The sequence below is a fragment of the Anolis sagrei genome, chromosome 2 (assembly GCF_037176765.1).
Source record: "Anolis sagrei isolate rAnoSag1 chromosome 2, rAnoSag1.mat, whole genome shotgun sequence".
NCBI lineage: Eukaryota > Metazoa > Chordata > Lepidosauria > Squamata > Dactyloidae > Anolis > Anolis sagrei.
Window position 1 is genome coordinate 253,355,454 of NC_090022.1, and position 14,699 is coordinate 253,370,152.

General features: G+C 37.9%; 1 protein-coding gene across 3 annotated transcripts in view; it reads right to left on the bottom strand.

Moving 5' to 3' along the window:
- The window catches only part of RHOBTB3 (Rho related BTB domain containing 3), a 32,155-nt gene that overhangs the window by 11,849 nt on the left and 5,607 nt on the right, over nt 1-14,699 (bottom strand). Inside the window, exons 3-7 of one of the 3 annotated variants that reach the window (XM_067464535.1) lie at nt 14,007-14,199; nt 5,841-5,959; nt 4,088-4,199; nt 2,107-2,472; nt 550-662 (exon numbers count right to left, since the gene is read on the bottom strand). In XM_067464535.1, the coding sequence (XP_067320636.1) occupies nt 550-662; nt 2,107-2,472; nt 4,088-4,199; nt 5,841-5,959; nt 14,007-14,199 (903 nt within the window). Of the gene's footprint in view, nt 1-549; nt 663-2,106; nt 2,473-4,087; nt 4,200-5,840; nt 5,993-14,006; nt 14,200-14,699 lie in introns of all 3 variants that reach the window. The other 2 variants (XM_067464536.1, XM_067464534.1) reach the window with 2 other exon arrangements.

Here is a 14,699-nt window from a genome sequence, read left to right on the forward strand (position 1 = left end):
GCCTCATGACAGAGTTTGCTTCTGTTCCAAAATTCATAAAATAGAAAAAAGAATCTTTCACTCTGTTAATAGAATCTACTTTCACCTTGAAACCCACCTCAGACTTTTCATCTTTCTTAGATGGTGAACTCCCTTTAAACAGAGGTTGGATGGCCATTTTTCAGAAATGATTTAGTTACATATTCCTGCATGGCAGATTGTTGGACTAGATGACTCTTGTAGTCCAACTCTGTGATTCTTAATAGAGAGGCTTATTAAGGAAGAACTCAATTTACATATACGTTTTTTCTTAGTTGTTTGAGTGTTGGGCTATTACTTTGGAGACTGGAGTACACATCCTTGTTTGGCCATTAAATCCACAGGATGACCTTGGGCAAATTACACTCTCTCAGCCTCAAAGGAAAGCAATGTAAAACCTTCTCTAAACAAATCTTGCTAGGAAAAAAAATCCATCATTAGTTTGCCTTAGGGTAGGCATTCTTGGAAAAGACTTGAAGGGACACAACAACAAAACAGTACAGTACAGCACAGTACAATACTATAACCTACCTTTCCTGGGATTTTCAAAATACATTTTACTCTTTCAAGGACAAGCTCAACACTCTCAGGATCTTTCAGTTTCTTTTTTATATGTTCTTCCAATAACTCCCACTGGAAAGCACCTATGTGGATGAGATAGGTTATCTGTTTTAACACAGAATATATGTCAAATATATGGTGGCTGTTAAGAGTCATAGAAAAGACCACTGGGGCCATCCCTGCCATCAAAGCATGCCTAACAGATGGCCTAATACTGTCACCAATATCTGTTGCACAAGTATCTTTTCTAGGGGTTTTGCTTTTCTTACAAGGAGATCATAATCAAAGCTCTGAGAAATACATCAATACCAAATCTATTGTGATTGTGACTTAATTGATAAATATGGATGTGTGAACTTACTGGCACTTATACACTTATGTTATAACCAATACTAAGCATCCCTTATCTGAAATTTTGAAATACAAGATACTCAGAAACTCAAAATTGCAACATAGGTGGCTGAGATAGTGATATCTTTGGTGGATGGTTTAGTATACAGAAACTTTGTTTCAGGTACAAAATTATTAAAGCATTGTATAATATGAATATAAATTCCATGTATAGGGTGGGGTCTCACCTCGAAGATATCACACATATACATATATACAAATGCAGGTATTTCAAAATCCCAAGAAATCTGAAATCCAAAATGCTTCTGGTCCCAAGTACTTTGGATAAGTGAAAGCCAATCTGCATTTTTCCTCACTCAAATTTATGCCACTTTGTGATCTTTAAAAATCGCGTGGAGATACGAAAGGACAAAACATTAATTTAGGAAAGAATCAGGAAAGCGTAACTCCACTCGTAGAGCGCTTCTGTTGCTTGACTTCCAAACAGCATCACTATCCCTTCCTAACTTGGTTAGAGAGGATACATTTATTTGGCTTTGCAAAGACTCACAATCCAGCCCCTTTATATTCACAACATCAAGACTTCTATGTTAAACTGTCCTAATAAAAATTAACTACAACAGATATGGTGGCATATGATATACAACTAGATAAAGAGCTCAATGTACACAGAGCTCCTGGAAGCGGTGAGCTTCAGTATACCAAATGGGCAAGTAAGTAGAACTCCCCTTAGATGTACTAAGTGTTGGAGCCCTTGCAAGTGTAAGAGCACTCTGGGGCTACAGAGCAGCATAATAGGGTACAATCCACCAGGCACTGCTATTGGAATACTCCCATTGCTATTATTATTTTCATTGCAAACTAGCTTCCTGAAATTGCTTAGAGATTTGCTCTTTAGATGTTGTTGGGTTTCAGCCCTCAGTATTTTTCATTATTTGTTATGGTGGCCAAAGCTGATGGCAGTTGTCATACAAACAACATCTGGAGGGCAATAGCTTACAGCTCCACAGCATTTAGCCTCAGTCTCTTTCACTATGCCATCCTGTGACAAAAAGGCTTAGTACACAGTTCAGGTACAAATATTAAAAGTAAATAAACAATAACATCTCTTCTGCAGGAAGTTAGTTCTTTCCAAGTAATAGACAACAAGCAGGTGGAACCATTCTGACAAGATACCTGAATAAATGAAGTGCAGAATGTCTGACAAACAAGAACAGAAGAAAGAGTCTTTAACAATGACTCTTACTGGTGAATTGCATGATGAGCCATGATTTAAAATGGGAAACAAAGCTTCCTGGTTTGCTGTAAAAAGGGTCTGAGCAGTCCTAATGATAGAAGAATCCTGAATGTCAGCAGGGCTCTTCACATTAAAGAGTAGCATGAAGACATGGCTAATAGAGCATAAAACAATCCTGTGAGCTTCTGCTACCTCCTTCAAGTCTTCCGAGTAAAATATCACATCCACACACTGGCAGCAAAACAGCAAGTTATGTAAATCGGAATCGTAATGTGAGGCTTCACCTTTTAAAATTGGCATTTTTTCTACAAAAAAGGGAGGGGAAAATATTAGAACAGTAATCATGAATAAACTTAATACTAGGCGCAGTAAATAACAAACATATTTTTTCCATAGCCTAAAACACATAAGAGCATGCTACTGATGTCTTAAATTCAATTGCTGCTATTGAATGAAGAGGGATTATTATCCAGATGTTTCCAAGCTACTATTTTATGCCACATTTTCACTTCCAGTTACATTTTTTCCTGGACAAGGTAAAGTGCCATCTCAGGGCCCATCCAGACAGGACCTTTATTGCAGTATCTACCACAAAAGAGGAGGGGCTGTCCAGACAATGTTCTGGACAGTCCCGAATTAATTCATTACAAACCAGGAAAATCCTGGTTTGTAGTGAATTAATTAGATAGTGGTTTTATTCTGTGTCTTCTTGGAAGGTGCGGGATAAACCCACTATTTCTGGTTCTGGACTACAGAATACTGCAGTTCAGACAGTATTCCCACAGTTTACCGGGCTAAACAAGTCCACTAAACTGTGGGAATACCCACCCCCTCCCCCCAAGCCCCCAGACTCCTTAGAAAAGTCATAAAAACTTACCCGGTCTCCATTACAATCCTTGTCCAACTCTCCTGGTGTGTAGAAATGACGCTCCAGGAGAACGGGGGGGAGGGGGAGGAGGGAATTCGCTCCCCCCCCCCCCCAGCTCTCCTGTCACATCATTTCTATGTGCCGGGAGAGCCAGCTGAGGCTTGTAATGGAGACTGGGTAAGTTTTTATTACTTTTCTAAGGGCTCTGGGGGCTTGGGGGAGGGGGGAGGGCCTCCAGACATTCTCTTGGGCTAGTCCCGAGAGAATATATGGACACTCACACCAGAAAGTGTGCACTTTCTGGGGTGGGTATGGACAGGCCCCCAGGAAAATCCGTGTTTTTTAAACGCGGATTCTCCTGGGATAAAGGCCTGTCTGGATCCAGCCTCACTGGTCAGTCGACTTAAACTATTTTACTACATTCATTCACAAATAAAGCGTTACATGACTGGCTTTCTTTAATAATGTCTAAATTTAACTCAATATGCAACAGTTGTAGTTTTCCAGTAATTGTTTCTGCTTATTTTTTATTGAAAACTATAATTTAAACCAGATTTTTTTTGTAGGAACCAAAACCACCTGATCACAAATCTAAATGTATCACTGGTTTGGCCTTCATTGTCAAGTGTTCATAAGAATAGTCTGAAGACCATACAGAATATCCTTTTTTATTGTGTCAGAAGCGACTGGAGAAACTGCAAGTTGCTTCTGGTGTGAGAGAATTGGCTGTCTGCAGAAGCGTTGCCCAGGGGACACCCGGATGTGTTTACCATCCTGTGGGAAGCTTCTCTCATGTCTCAGCATGGGAAGCTGGAGCTGACAGACAGGTGCTCGCTCATTCGAACTTCCAACCTTCAGCAGTTCAGCCAGCACAAGGGTTTTATCCATTGTGTCACCACCCCTCCTATACTGTCATTAATATTAAATGCATTATTATAAATTAAACGCATCAGCAATGTTACTATGTAATTAAATATGATTTTAAGATTTTAAATATGATTTTAAATGATCTGATTCATATTGCAAGTGGAAGAAACTAGAATCCATTATACCTGGCTGATCAAGTTGAGGTGGCTTGACTCCCGGACATTTATGGCTTTTTTTCCTTTTCTTCATTTTTTCAGATGACTTCTGATTCAAGCTTTGTATCATATAATATTCAAGCTAAAATGAAGAAAGACATGTCTTACTGAAAACAATAACCTAACATATTTACTAAACAGCTGACCCACCATTTTTTTTTTTGAAAAAGAAAGTTATTTCCTTGATTTGATAAAGCCAGAAAATTACAGTGGCTCCTTAGAATTTGCTAGGATTTGTTTCAAGATCCCACTTGGATATCAAAATCTGTAGATTCTTAAATCCCATTACATAAAATGGCATTGTGAAATATGTCCCTTATATAAAATGGCAAAACCGAGGTTTGCTTTTTTGGAATTAAAAAACAACAACATTTCAAGCACTGAATGATGGGATTATGGATGTGAAAATCTATGAATACATTCATTACATTTATGAGTAACTTTTGTCCTGTCTCAGAACAAAAGCAGCTTTAAATAATGATAAAACAGAATACAATAATTAAAAAAAAAGGGGGGGGGGAGAAAACAACCCAATCTGGTATGATACAAGTGTTAAAAAGAATTTTTACATAACTCTTTCTTTCAGGGCCCTTTCATACAGCCCTATATCCCAGAATATCAAGGCAGAAAATCCCACAATATTTGTCTGAACTGGATTATCCACTCCACACTGCCATATATCCCAGTTCAAATCAAATAATGTGAGATTTTATTCAGCTATGTGGAAGGAGCCTCTCTTACAGAGACCGAATAGCAACCATCACAAAAATAATTAGGAAGATAGGCAAATCATTTTATAATCAGGGAGTTCACTATTAAAATCATAGTTTAAAGAAAGAAGTTTTTCTGGCCCATCATTGATGAGGAGCATTCACTCATGAGGACTGAGCTTTCTAATTATATAAATAAGATCTGGCAATGAAAACTGCAATCCTATTTATCATATACAGACTGCTGAAACCCCACAGAAACCTACTGTTAGTAACTAACCTAAGAGTACAGTACTGAATAACTACAGATGGCAATATCTATGGATTTTGCATAGATTCAACCATCCATGGCTTGTTTTTTTTAATCCAGAAAGCAAACACTGATTTTGCCGTTTGGTATAAGGGACATCATTTTACTATGCCATAGCATATATTGGGAATTGAACCAAAATCCATGGATGCTACAGTGTATTTTCACTTGTTGAATGTGGTTTCAGCTCTATGCAAAGAGCTCTGAATACCATAGTATTGTGTTTGAATACCTAGCAAAGCCTGGGAAAGTGTTTTCTCTACGTCTTCAGCACAATCATATGAAAGATTCACCAAAAGTTGACCTCAGATCACACTGGAGGCCCAGAAATAACACTTCTCTAAGCATCATTAGATCATCCATTTGATTTTATGGTTTGGTAATAAGCCCAAGGTATTTCAGGTAAGTTACAGATTATACATAAAGATTCTATTAAACAGAGAGTTCTGGAACAAGGCTTTTCTACAGTAGACTCAGCAAAAGTGCCAGTTACAACATTTATTATCCTTGACACGCTTTGTCCTCATAGCAACTCTGTGGAAGAACTAAAATTGAAATAATATAATTGGAACAAAATTGCCCCAATGAGTAGGTGCCTAACTCTGGGTCACCCTTGTCCATAACAGCTGACTGAATCAAAATCTGCATTAGAGAGTTTTTAGTCTTAACATTTAATAATTCTGAGATCGATGTTTATACTTACCACTCCTCCAAAATATTTCCCTATATAAAAATCATTGAGACTGTGCAGTTCCAGATAAGTTGCTCCTAGTTCTTTAGCAAGCTGGATCCCTTCAGAAGCCGTAACACAACTCCCTCTGTCTGAGATACACAAAGGACAAGTGCAGGGAACTTCTGAGAAGACAAATTATTCATACAAATTACTTTTAATTACATTGGCTCATCAATGGCTTCTAAGTCCTAGCAAATATTTAATCATGAATTAAACAAGAGAAGATTTCAAAACATTCGCAGTGCAGTTATTTACATATCTACTTGGAAGAAAGCTCCAACTTTGAATGGTGCATTCTCTCAACTAAGTGTGTTTAGGATTAGAACAGTTGTTCTGTTGCAGAGCCACGGTTAAGAAGTATACCACTATTCTAATTTGATATGAAAGATTATAAATATTTTTCTTTAATGTCACCAATTTTAGAATCCAATCAGTTATTTAGGGTTTATGTAATGATGAACAATTGAAGTTGCATTAAAGTTTCCTGTTGGCATAAAATATGGACAACAAAATGACCATGATGGCGCTACAGAAAAAAAATCTTAATGGTAGAAAATAATGTCACTTATTTCTCATTTGATTCTCCATGGTATAAGTAATTTTTCATTGCTCAGTGATAATTTTCTTTTTAAAAAGAATAGAAAATGGTAAGAAAATTTAGCAATAAACAATGAACATGGGTTTTTCTTCAAACTGTATAAATAAACAATTACAGAGTAGCTATACTTAGGCTTATTTTAATAATGTATCCTGAGTAACATAAGACAACTGAGAAGCACAGCCTCCCTCCCATAGTGCCTTTGGGCTCCCTTGTGAACTCCAGAGAGTTGACATGTATTCTGCAATGGCAGGGCAGAGGATGAAGCAATCTAATAGGGCTGCCTTGTGCAAGTGGAAGTGCTTTTCTGACTGTGCAAGAAACCTTTGAATCCAAGTTTAAGTTAGAAAGGTATCACTATAATATCTACAAGTACCAACATGTTTAAAATGTATCCTCCTAGATTACTCAGATTCTGTTTCTATCTAGATACAGTTATGGTAGTTTACTTCTTAGAAAATATATATAATTTATTTATTATTTATTAACTGCATTTCTATACCGCTTTTCTCACCCCTGGGGGGACTCAGAACAGTTTACAACATAATAAATGGCAAATTCAATGCCTCACATACATATAAAAATATCATATATCTAAATCAATAAAATATAAGTCTTTTCATTCTTCAATTTGTTAAAACTGTTAAATTAAGACATTGATGCTTCAGTTTACTTGAAATATTGGACTTTAACTGCAAAAGTAATGCTTGTAGTTTACATCATTTTATAATATTTGCTCTACCTTTTGATCAGCATAACTTTGTAAAACATTCATCATTTCTTGTCAATAGGGCCCTACTGATATGTAAACAAAGCCCTGCAGACAGTAATATATAGGGCTAGTATCACAGCTACAACCTACCCCTGCAGAGGTGGAGGACCTATTAAAATGGTCCACCCTCAAAGGCTAATGGATCCTCTGAGATTCCAGAAAGTCTTGGAGGGTACTACGGTTGGCATCACCAATTATCCTGTTGAACTCCTGGTCCAATAACCAAGGCTATTGACAGCATCACTTCCAAACGTCTTATCCAACCCGTTACAAAACAGGCTCCTTGGTATACAGAGACCCTCAGGGAAATGAAACGGGAAGGATGATGACTAGAGCACAGATGGTGGAAAACTTGACTCCTATGTGACAAGATGCAGTATAGAGGCACCTCTGCTCCTATAAGGTGGCAATATGCACAGTGAAGAAAGCTTTCTTCTCTGTGTGCATTGCGTCTGCAAATTCATGTCCAGCTGAGCTGTTCACAGTGGTGAAAGGTGTAGCCAGGTACCCTTCCCTCTGAACCCTTTGCTCACTGTGATGCTTTTAACAACCATTTTGCAGATAAAATCTCTCACATAACAGCTGATTTAGATGCTATCATTGGAACAGAAGCCAACAATGAAACAAGTGTCCGGCAACTCTGTGAGTGGGATTACGCTGGATCGGTTTCAATTGGTGATTACTGTTGATGTGGACAAGCTACTAGTCGATGATCTCCATCTTAACACTGACAAGGGTTATGGGTCTCTGTTGGTGCTTCTAGACCTCTCAGAGGTGTTTGATACTATCGGCCATGGTATCCTTCTGGAACGCGGGAGGGGGTATTGGAGGCATTGCACTGCAGAGATTCCAGTCATACTTTGCAGGAATGTTCCAGATGGTGGCACCTGGGGATAGCTGCTCCTCAAAAAAAGGAGCTGTTATCTGACATCCCACAAGGTGCCACTATATCCTCAATTATTTTTAATATTTACATGAAACCGCTGGGCGAGATCATCCGGAGGCATGAGGTGGGTTGTTATCAGTGTGCCGATGACACCCAATAATATTGGAGATATGTCAACTGATTCTGGATGGAGTTACACTCTCCCTGAAAGATGGTGTTTGCAGGCTGGGAATGCTCCTGGATCCATCACTCTAAATGTGAGCCCAGGAAGATACAGTGGTCAGGATTGCTTATTATGAGCTTTGGCTAATACGCTTGCTGAGCACCTCCCTAGATTTGGTGGACCTAAAGATGGCAACCTCAAGGCTGGATTTCTGCAAAGTTCTTTACATTGGGCTACCTTTGTACCAAGTTTGGAAACTCCTGTTGATTCAAAATACGGCAGCCAGATCGGTTATAGGTACATCCAGGAGTGAACATATTACATCTAAAGTCTCTCCACTGGCTGCCAAATAGTTCCTGGGCAAAACATAAAGTTTCAGTTGTGATCTTTAAAGCCCTCCATGGTTTGGGTGCAGTTTACTTACAGGAATGCCTTCTCCCATACAATACAATCCAAATACTGAGGTCCCCTGGAGGCGGTTACTCCAGCCTGTCAGAACCCGACTGACAACAGTCACTCAGAGGACCTTTTCATCAGCTGCCCCAAGACTATGAAATTACCTGCTAGAAGAGCTCCGACAGCTAAATGAACTGTCAGAATTTAAAAACCATCTAAATACCTATTTAATCTGGCAGGCCTACCCAGCTGGTTTTTATAATGAATTTTAAACTTGCATCATATTTTTAATCTTTGTATTTTAATATGTTTATTTGTAAAATGTTTTTAGATGATTGTGTGTTTTTCACAATGTTGTTACCTGCCTCAAGCCACAAGAAGAGACGGATAATAATAATAATAATAATAATAATAATGTTTTCATCATTTATTGTTCAAATGATGTTCATACAGAAAGCAAAGCTGTAGAATATGATTAAAACATTTAAGTACATAAATTGTAATGGTCTAAATCCAATTGTTAGATGCCTACTATCTCAATGACAATATAGTATGTCTATACAGTATGGCCCCATATCCACGGAGGATATGTTCCAGAACTTCATGTTGATATGCAAAACTACTGAAAAAAGAGAATCCTACTGAAATCACACAAAGAACATAATTCCACAGAGCTGTGCTGGAGAAATTAGACAATGCCTAGAGATGACATATTTTGTTGGACATGGAAAAATAATAACACAGATACAAGTCCTGTCAATTTGGGGGTCATATTGGACTTATGCAAGCTCTGTTTATTTAACTGGTACACTCTAGTTTGGACTAAAGCTGTGTCCAGGCTTGTTATCATTATTATTGTGCAATCCACAGACCTTGAAAAGCAAAGCTTCTCCTCCTTTCCCACTGACTTCAATCTAAGGTGAATCTTAGAAAATATCTAACTGCATGTAAGAACACAATAATTTTTAAACCAAAAAGACCTTGGTATAGTTACACTGAGTATTTATATTCAAACTAGCATATATACTCAGTGTTGCCAGGTGTCAGAGGGGCTGTTGCCCTCCTGCTTTCATTCCTACTTTTTATTTATTTATTTCCTTCTCTCCATTCATACACTTCCCCTTTTCTTTCTCATACCTTTCCTTTTGGCTCCTTCCCCCCTTCCCCTCATATATGTCATCTTTTCTCCCAGTGACATCACAGAGAACAACAGCCAATCCAACACACAGCCAATTCAGTGACATCACAACCTTTGTGGTACAGACAGACACACACAAATCCAGTTCTTTGACTTTTCCATGGATAGATAGATAGACCAATAGATGGATTATCAATAGTTCAAAATAACATTTCCTTGCAGATTACCTACAAATGAATGACAAACAATAGTCTCTATCTATGTAACTGAACCCCCATTCATAAAGCACTAAGATCATTATCTGTGGGTAATTTACATGAACTACATTATCTATGAATAATTTTCAAGGTCTGCTATAAATATGCAGCATGACAACTTTATACTGTCCATGTTAGAGTCCTCCAAACTATGCAGGTAAAGGAATTCCAATATTTTTTTATAACATTGGACCATTCCATGACCCACTGCTTCGGTAGTTCTCTATCTTTGATCCTCCAAATGTTTTGAACTTCAATTCTAAGAAGTCTCAAACAGAATGGTCATTGGTCAAGAATTCTGGGAGTTGAAGTTCCAGCTGGGGGACCAATGTTAGACAACCATTATTTCCTAAGGCCTGCAGGACTCCTGTCAGTAGATTGGAAGACAAAGCATGATTGTCATTCCTTTCCTTCTGGTTTTGCTTTTACAAAAATCTGTTACACTACTGGCAGCAAAGGAAAATATTTAGGCTTTTCTGACACACACACACAACTCTCCGGTTAGGGAGCTTGTTTCAGGGCTTGGTAAGTTTTGAAAACTTCAATTGTAGAGCTTCTCTCTCTATCCACACTATGATCTCATCTGATATTACAAAGGGAATAGCTACAGATATGAGACAGGCTCCTTCTCTCTATACAAATTCCATATTGGACTAAGTCAGAATAATTACAACCCATAAAATAGATATGATGAATTTCATCGTTCATTTATATTATCATAATCTTCTAATGGTTCAAACTAGAGCATGATAAAAGCTGCCAAAATGCATTTTAAAAGTGGACTAGATAACTTGGTAATGACAGAATCATATAAAGCACTGAAAAACTTAAACGAGACCAGTGTTTATTCTTAAATAAAGCATGGATCTAGCATTTCCTTCCTCAACCATTCAATTCAGCTGCATCAGAACACCCAAGAACAGAGTGAATATGAAAGAATTTTCATTTGTTTCCAATATGAAAATGATCTGTAAAGTATAAAGTCCCATAAGAATACATGTGTCAAGAGACTGCATTACAGCAGCTGTGTTATATAACATTTAATGTAGCTGCAGTGTACACAACACCCAAATAGAACAATGCATGGTAATACAAGGTACCCCAAAAGTCATCCTAGATAGGGATATTGGAAAATTGTAGATAAATCTACCTTTATTTACATTTGGTCTGTGTGTGGCAACTTTTGGAACTCCCTGCAGAATAAAGGCTACAGAACAAAGGAACTTTGGGGCAAACACTTCTGACTGAGAAAACATAGATTACACAATTATTGTTATTTTTCAGTATATGTATTAGCTTACATCACACAAACAGAGTGGGGGGATAGAAAATTGTTGAAAAGGGTAATTTAACATCCCAAAGTATATCAGATTTCACAAAAAATTGACTGGATTCATTAAGAATGAATCATTAATAAGAACAATACAAAGCTCATACATTCCAAAACAACATGCTAGGAACTAGGACACTTGTACGCCAATAGAAAACTGAACCTGAAAAATTCAGTCTGAATTTACAAGTCTCTATCCATTAAAAATCCATTTGGAAAAGTCACTTGTTGGGCCTCTGTAAAACTCAGCAATTTAACTTTGCTCCTTGCATTAAGGTTTCACTATCAGTGGGGTAATTATTCTACATCTGACTAGACTAGATAATTCAACTGCTGACAATGCAGAGACACAATACCATTATCTCTTCTAAAAGAAAGCATTACTAGGACTGTGACTCGCACAATAACATAAGGTGCAAGCTCCTTGGAGCGTACATTATTCTTAAGACTTACTGATATTCTAAAAGTAAACCTTTCAAGACTAAACATGGAAGTGTTTCTATTATACATCCGAAAAACAATGGCACAGTTGTTAGTTAATACATCTTGCTTTTGCTTGTGTACACATTAGGAGAGTGACATTGACAAGATCTTCACACACATTAGAGGGGTTTAGAAATCAACAACAAATCTGTAGACCACAAACAGTGATTTGTCTGAGGTTATCTAATGAGGTTCACAACTAAAAGGGATTAAACGTGGATCCCTATATCCAAGCCTATCACACTAACCATTGATTTATCAGTAAGACAAGGGCTCTTTAAACCCTCTTTATATGAATATATGGATAATATACTCTCTTAGTAACTCATTTCTTCAGTAGACTTTATCCATAGGCTCCGACAGAAATCAGCTCTTGAAACTAGTTATTGAAAGACTGCTCCAACTGCTCAGTATCCACTTAGGAAAAAACCCAGCTCTTACACAGCTAAAGCAATGTTTGATGGGCAATTCAGTCTATGATATCAAACAAGTTGCACATTTTGGTAAGGACTGAAGTACATAAGCATTGGGAATACAGTGTGCATGGCTGTAAATGGGGGTGGAGGGGCTCTGGGCCCATCTACATAGGCTATATATGTGGGAATAATCCAGACTGGCCCCAGGGAGCAGCTACACCACCTATCTTCATCCCAATGTGGCAGAAGAATAGACTCCTTAATACTGAGTTGGGCTGAATTCTGCCTTTCTGGATGGCCACCCTTACCTTTGTCATAATTTATTAAACCCTATGGCACAACAGCAATGACAACAAACAAGTGCCACTCCCTTCCCTAACAGTGCACAGGAAAACTCAAATAGTGGTACTGGCCCATGTCAACAGTTGAGCTGGTTCAAGTGTTGGCCTGTTCCAAAGTTTCAGGGTAGTTCCAGAGTTTTCCCTGATTTTCCCTCATGCGGGGTATTCCAGGTTAACCAGTTTTATGCACCATGGTGGGCTGGAAGCCCCTGAACATTATTTGGATGCCAAGGGGGAACTTTTGGCTTCCTTTGGGAATTGTGGTTGGTGTAGATGGGCCCTCTGTGTGTTCTTGAAATCATATTAAAATAAGTAACCATGTTCTAAGAGAGTTAAATGATGACATTTAATCCATTTTACACAGAAGGTTTAGGGTGTCTTGTGCTTTCACTTATGGTAAACCTATTCTAGCAGTTTATTGGCTATGTTTATTCAGCACAGATTAGCCGATGCCTTCCCCTTAGGCTGAGAGTGTGACTTACCCAAGATCACCCAGTGGATTTCCATGGCAGAGTGGGGGAGCAAACCCTGGTCTCCCAGAGTCCTACTCCAACACTCAAACTACAACAGCACCCTGGTGCCAACAGACAAACAAAGCCACATAGCAAATTATGTTAGCACATTTAACATTTTTTTCATGTCATGTGCAAATTATGGTCTTGAATCAGTTTAGTCTTGGCTGGTGTTTGAAAATATATTTGATAATATACATATCATACAAAATATTATTTTATTGCACTGTGATTATTTTCTTAGCAGATGTTTTCTCTGTTGTTCAAATTTATATGGGCTGATATTACTATTACTCAGCACTATCACACATAATTGAATTCCTCTAACTGTACTTGCAGAATCCAGGCATAACTATAGTTAGCCTTACAGAGTACCTTCCTTCATACGTTCATACTTGGAATTGTGTTTGTTGTGGTAAGAAATACATCTTTGTTTCGTGCATCTGCCTCCATACAAATTTTGCTGACAAGTAATATTAATAGCACTTTAAGATTTCAAGTCTAAACGCATTTATCAGAAAATCAGTATCACTGAACACAGTAGTACATCCCTATAAATATCCATAGGGTTGCACACTAAAAATCAATACCTATTATCAGTGCAAGAATACAGGCCATCATGATGTGGAAATGCATACAGGTATTTTTGCTCTAAATGGAGCTACCCAACAGTACAAATGTTTTCTTACTCAACATTAAATGACACATTGTAAAAACTAGCTCTATAGATATGTCACTGTTATCATGATTGGAGTAACAGTATCATTCTTTTTCATCGTGATTTCCCAACACGTAGCCTTATACCAAAATTTTAGCTGTTTATAACATGATTTCAAGCACATACCGTTTTGTCTCGCACCAACAGCAGAAATTATGACTGGAACTGAACAGTGGTTTAGAGCTTTTTTAATCAGTGGCGCATAAATCTCCTTTACTTCTTGGAATGAAGACTTGTCATTTACAGAGTATTTAATCACAATGATATCTGCTTCTCCAATAAGGTTCCGAGATGTGTACCAGTCACTTTCAAAAATATCCTACACAAAACAAAAAGATGGAGCTAAATTCCATTTTCAGTGGATAAAAGCAAACTGAAGAAATAATTCCTCAAATAGAGACAGAAGTATAAGGCGAGTTCTCTTTCATAGTGAACTGAAAGATCATTCAAACAAAAACCAAAAAGATTGCACTCACAATATCAATCTTTTTTTTGTTAAATAAGCATCAAACAATATAAACACCTTGAATTGTTAATACAGTAGAGTCTCGCTTATCCGACATAAACGGACCGGCAGAAAGTCAGATAAAAGAAAATGTTGGATAATATGGAATCTCCTACTTTTACCAGTCCGGCACGGCATTAGACACCTAGAATACTAACAACGGGGACTGAAAGGGCTAAGGCAAGGCAACACCTCGGTGCTAGAGCGGCCCAGCAGGAAGTGTCCAGATGCAGAAGAGGAGCGTGGAAATCACAGAGGGAAGAAGGAGGGACGCTTCCACTTCCAGTCCTGCGTCTTTTCCCCCTTTTCTCCCT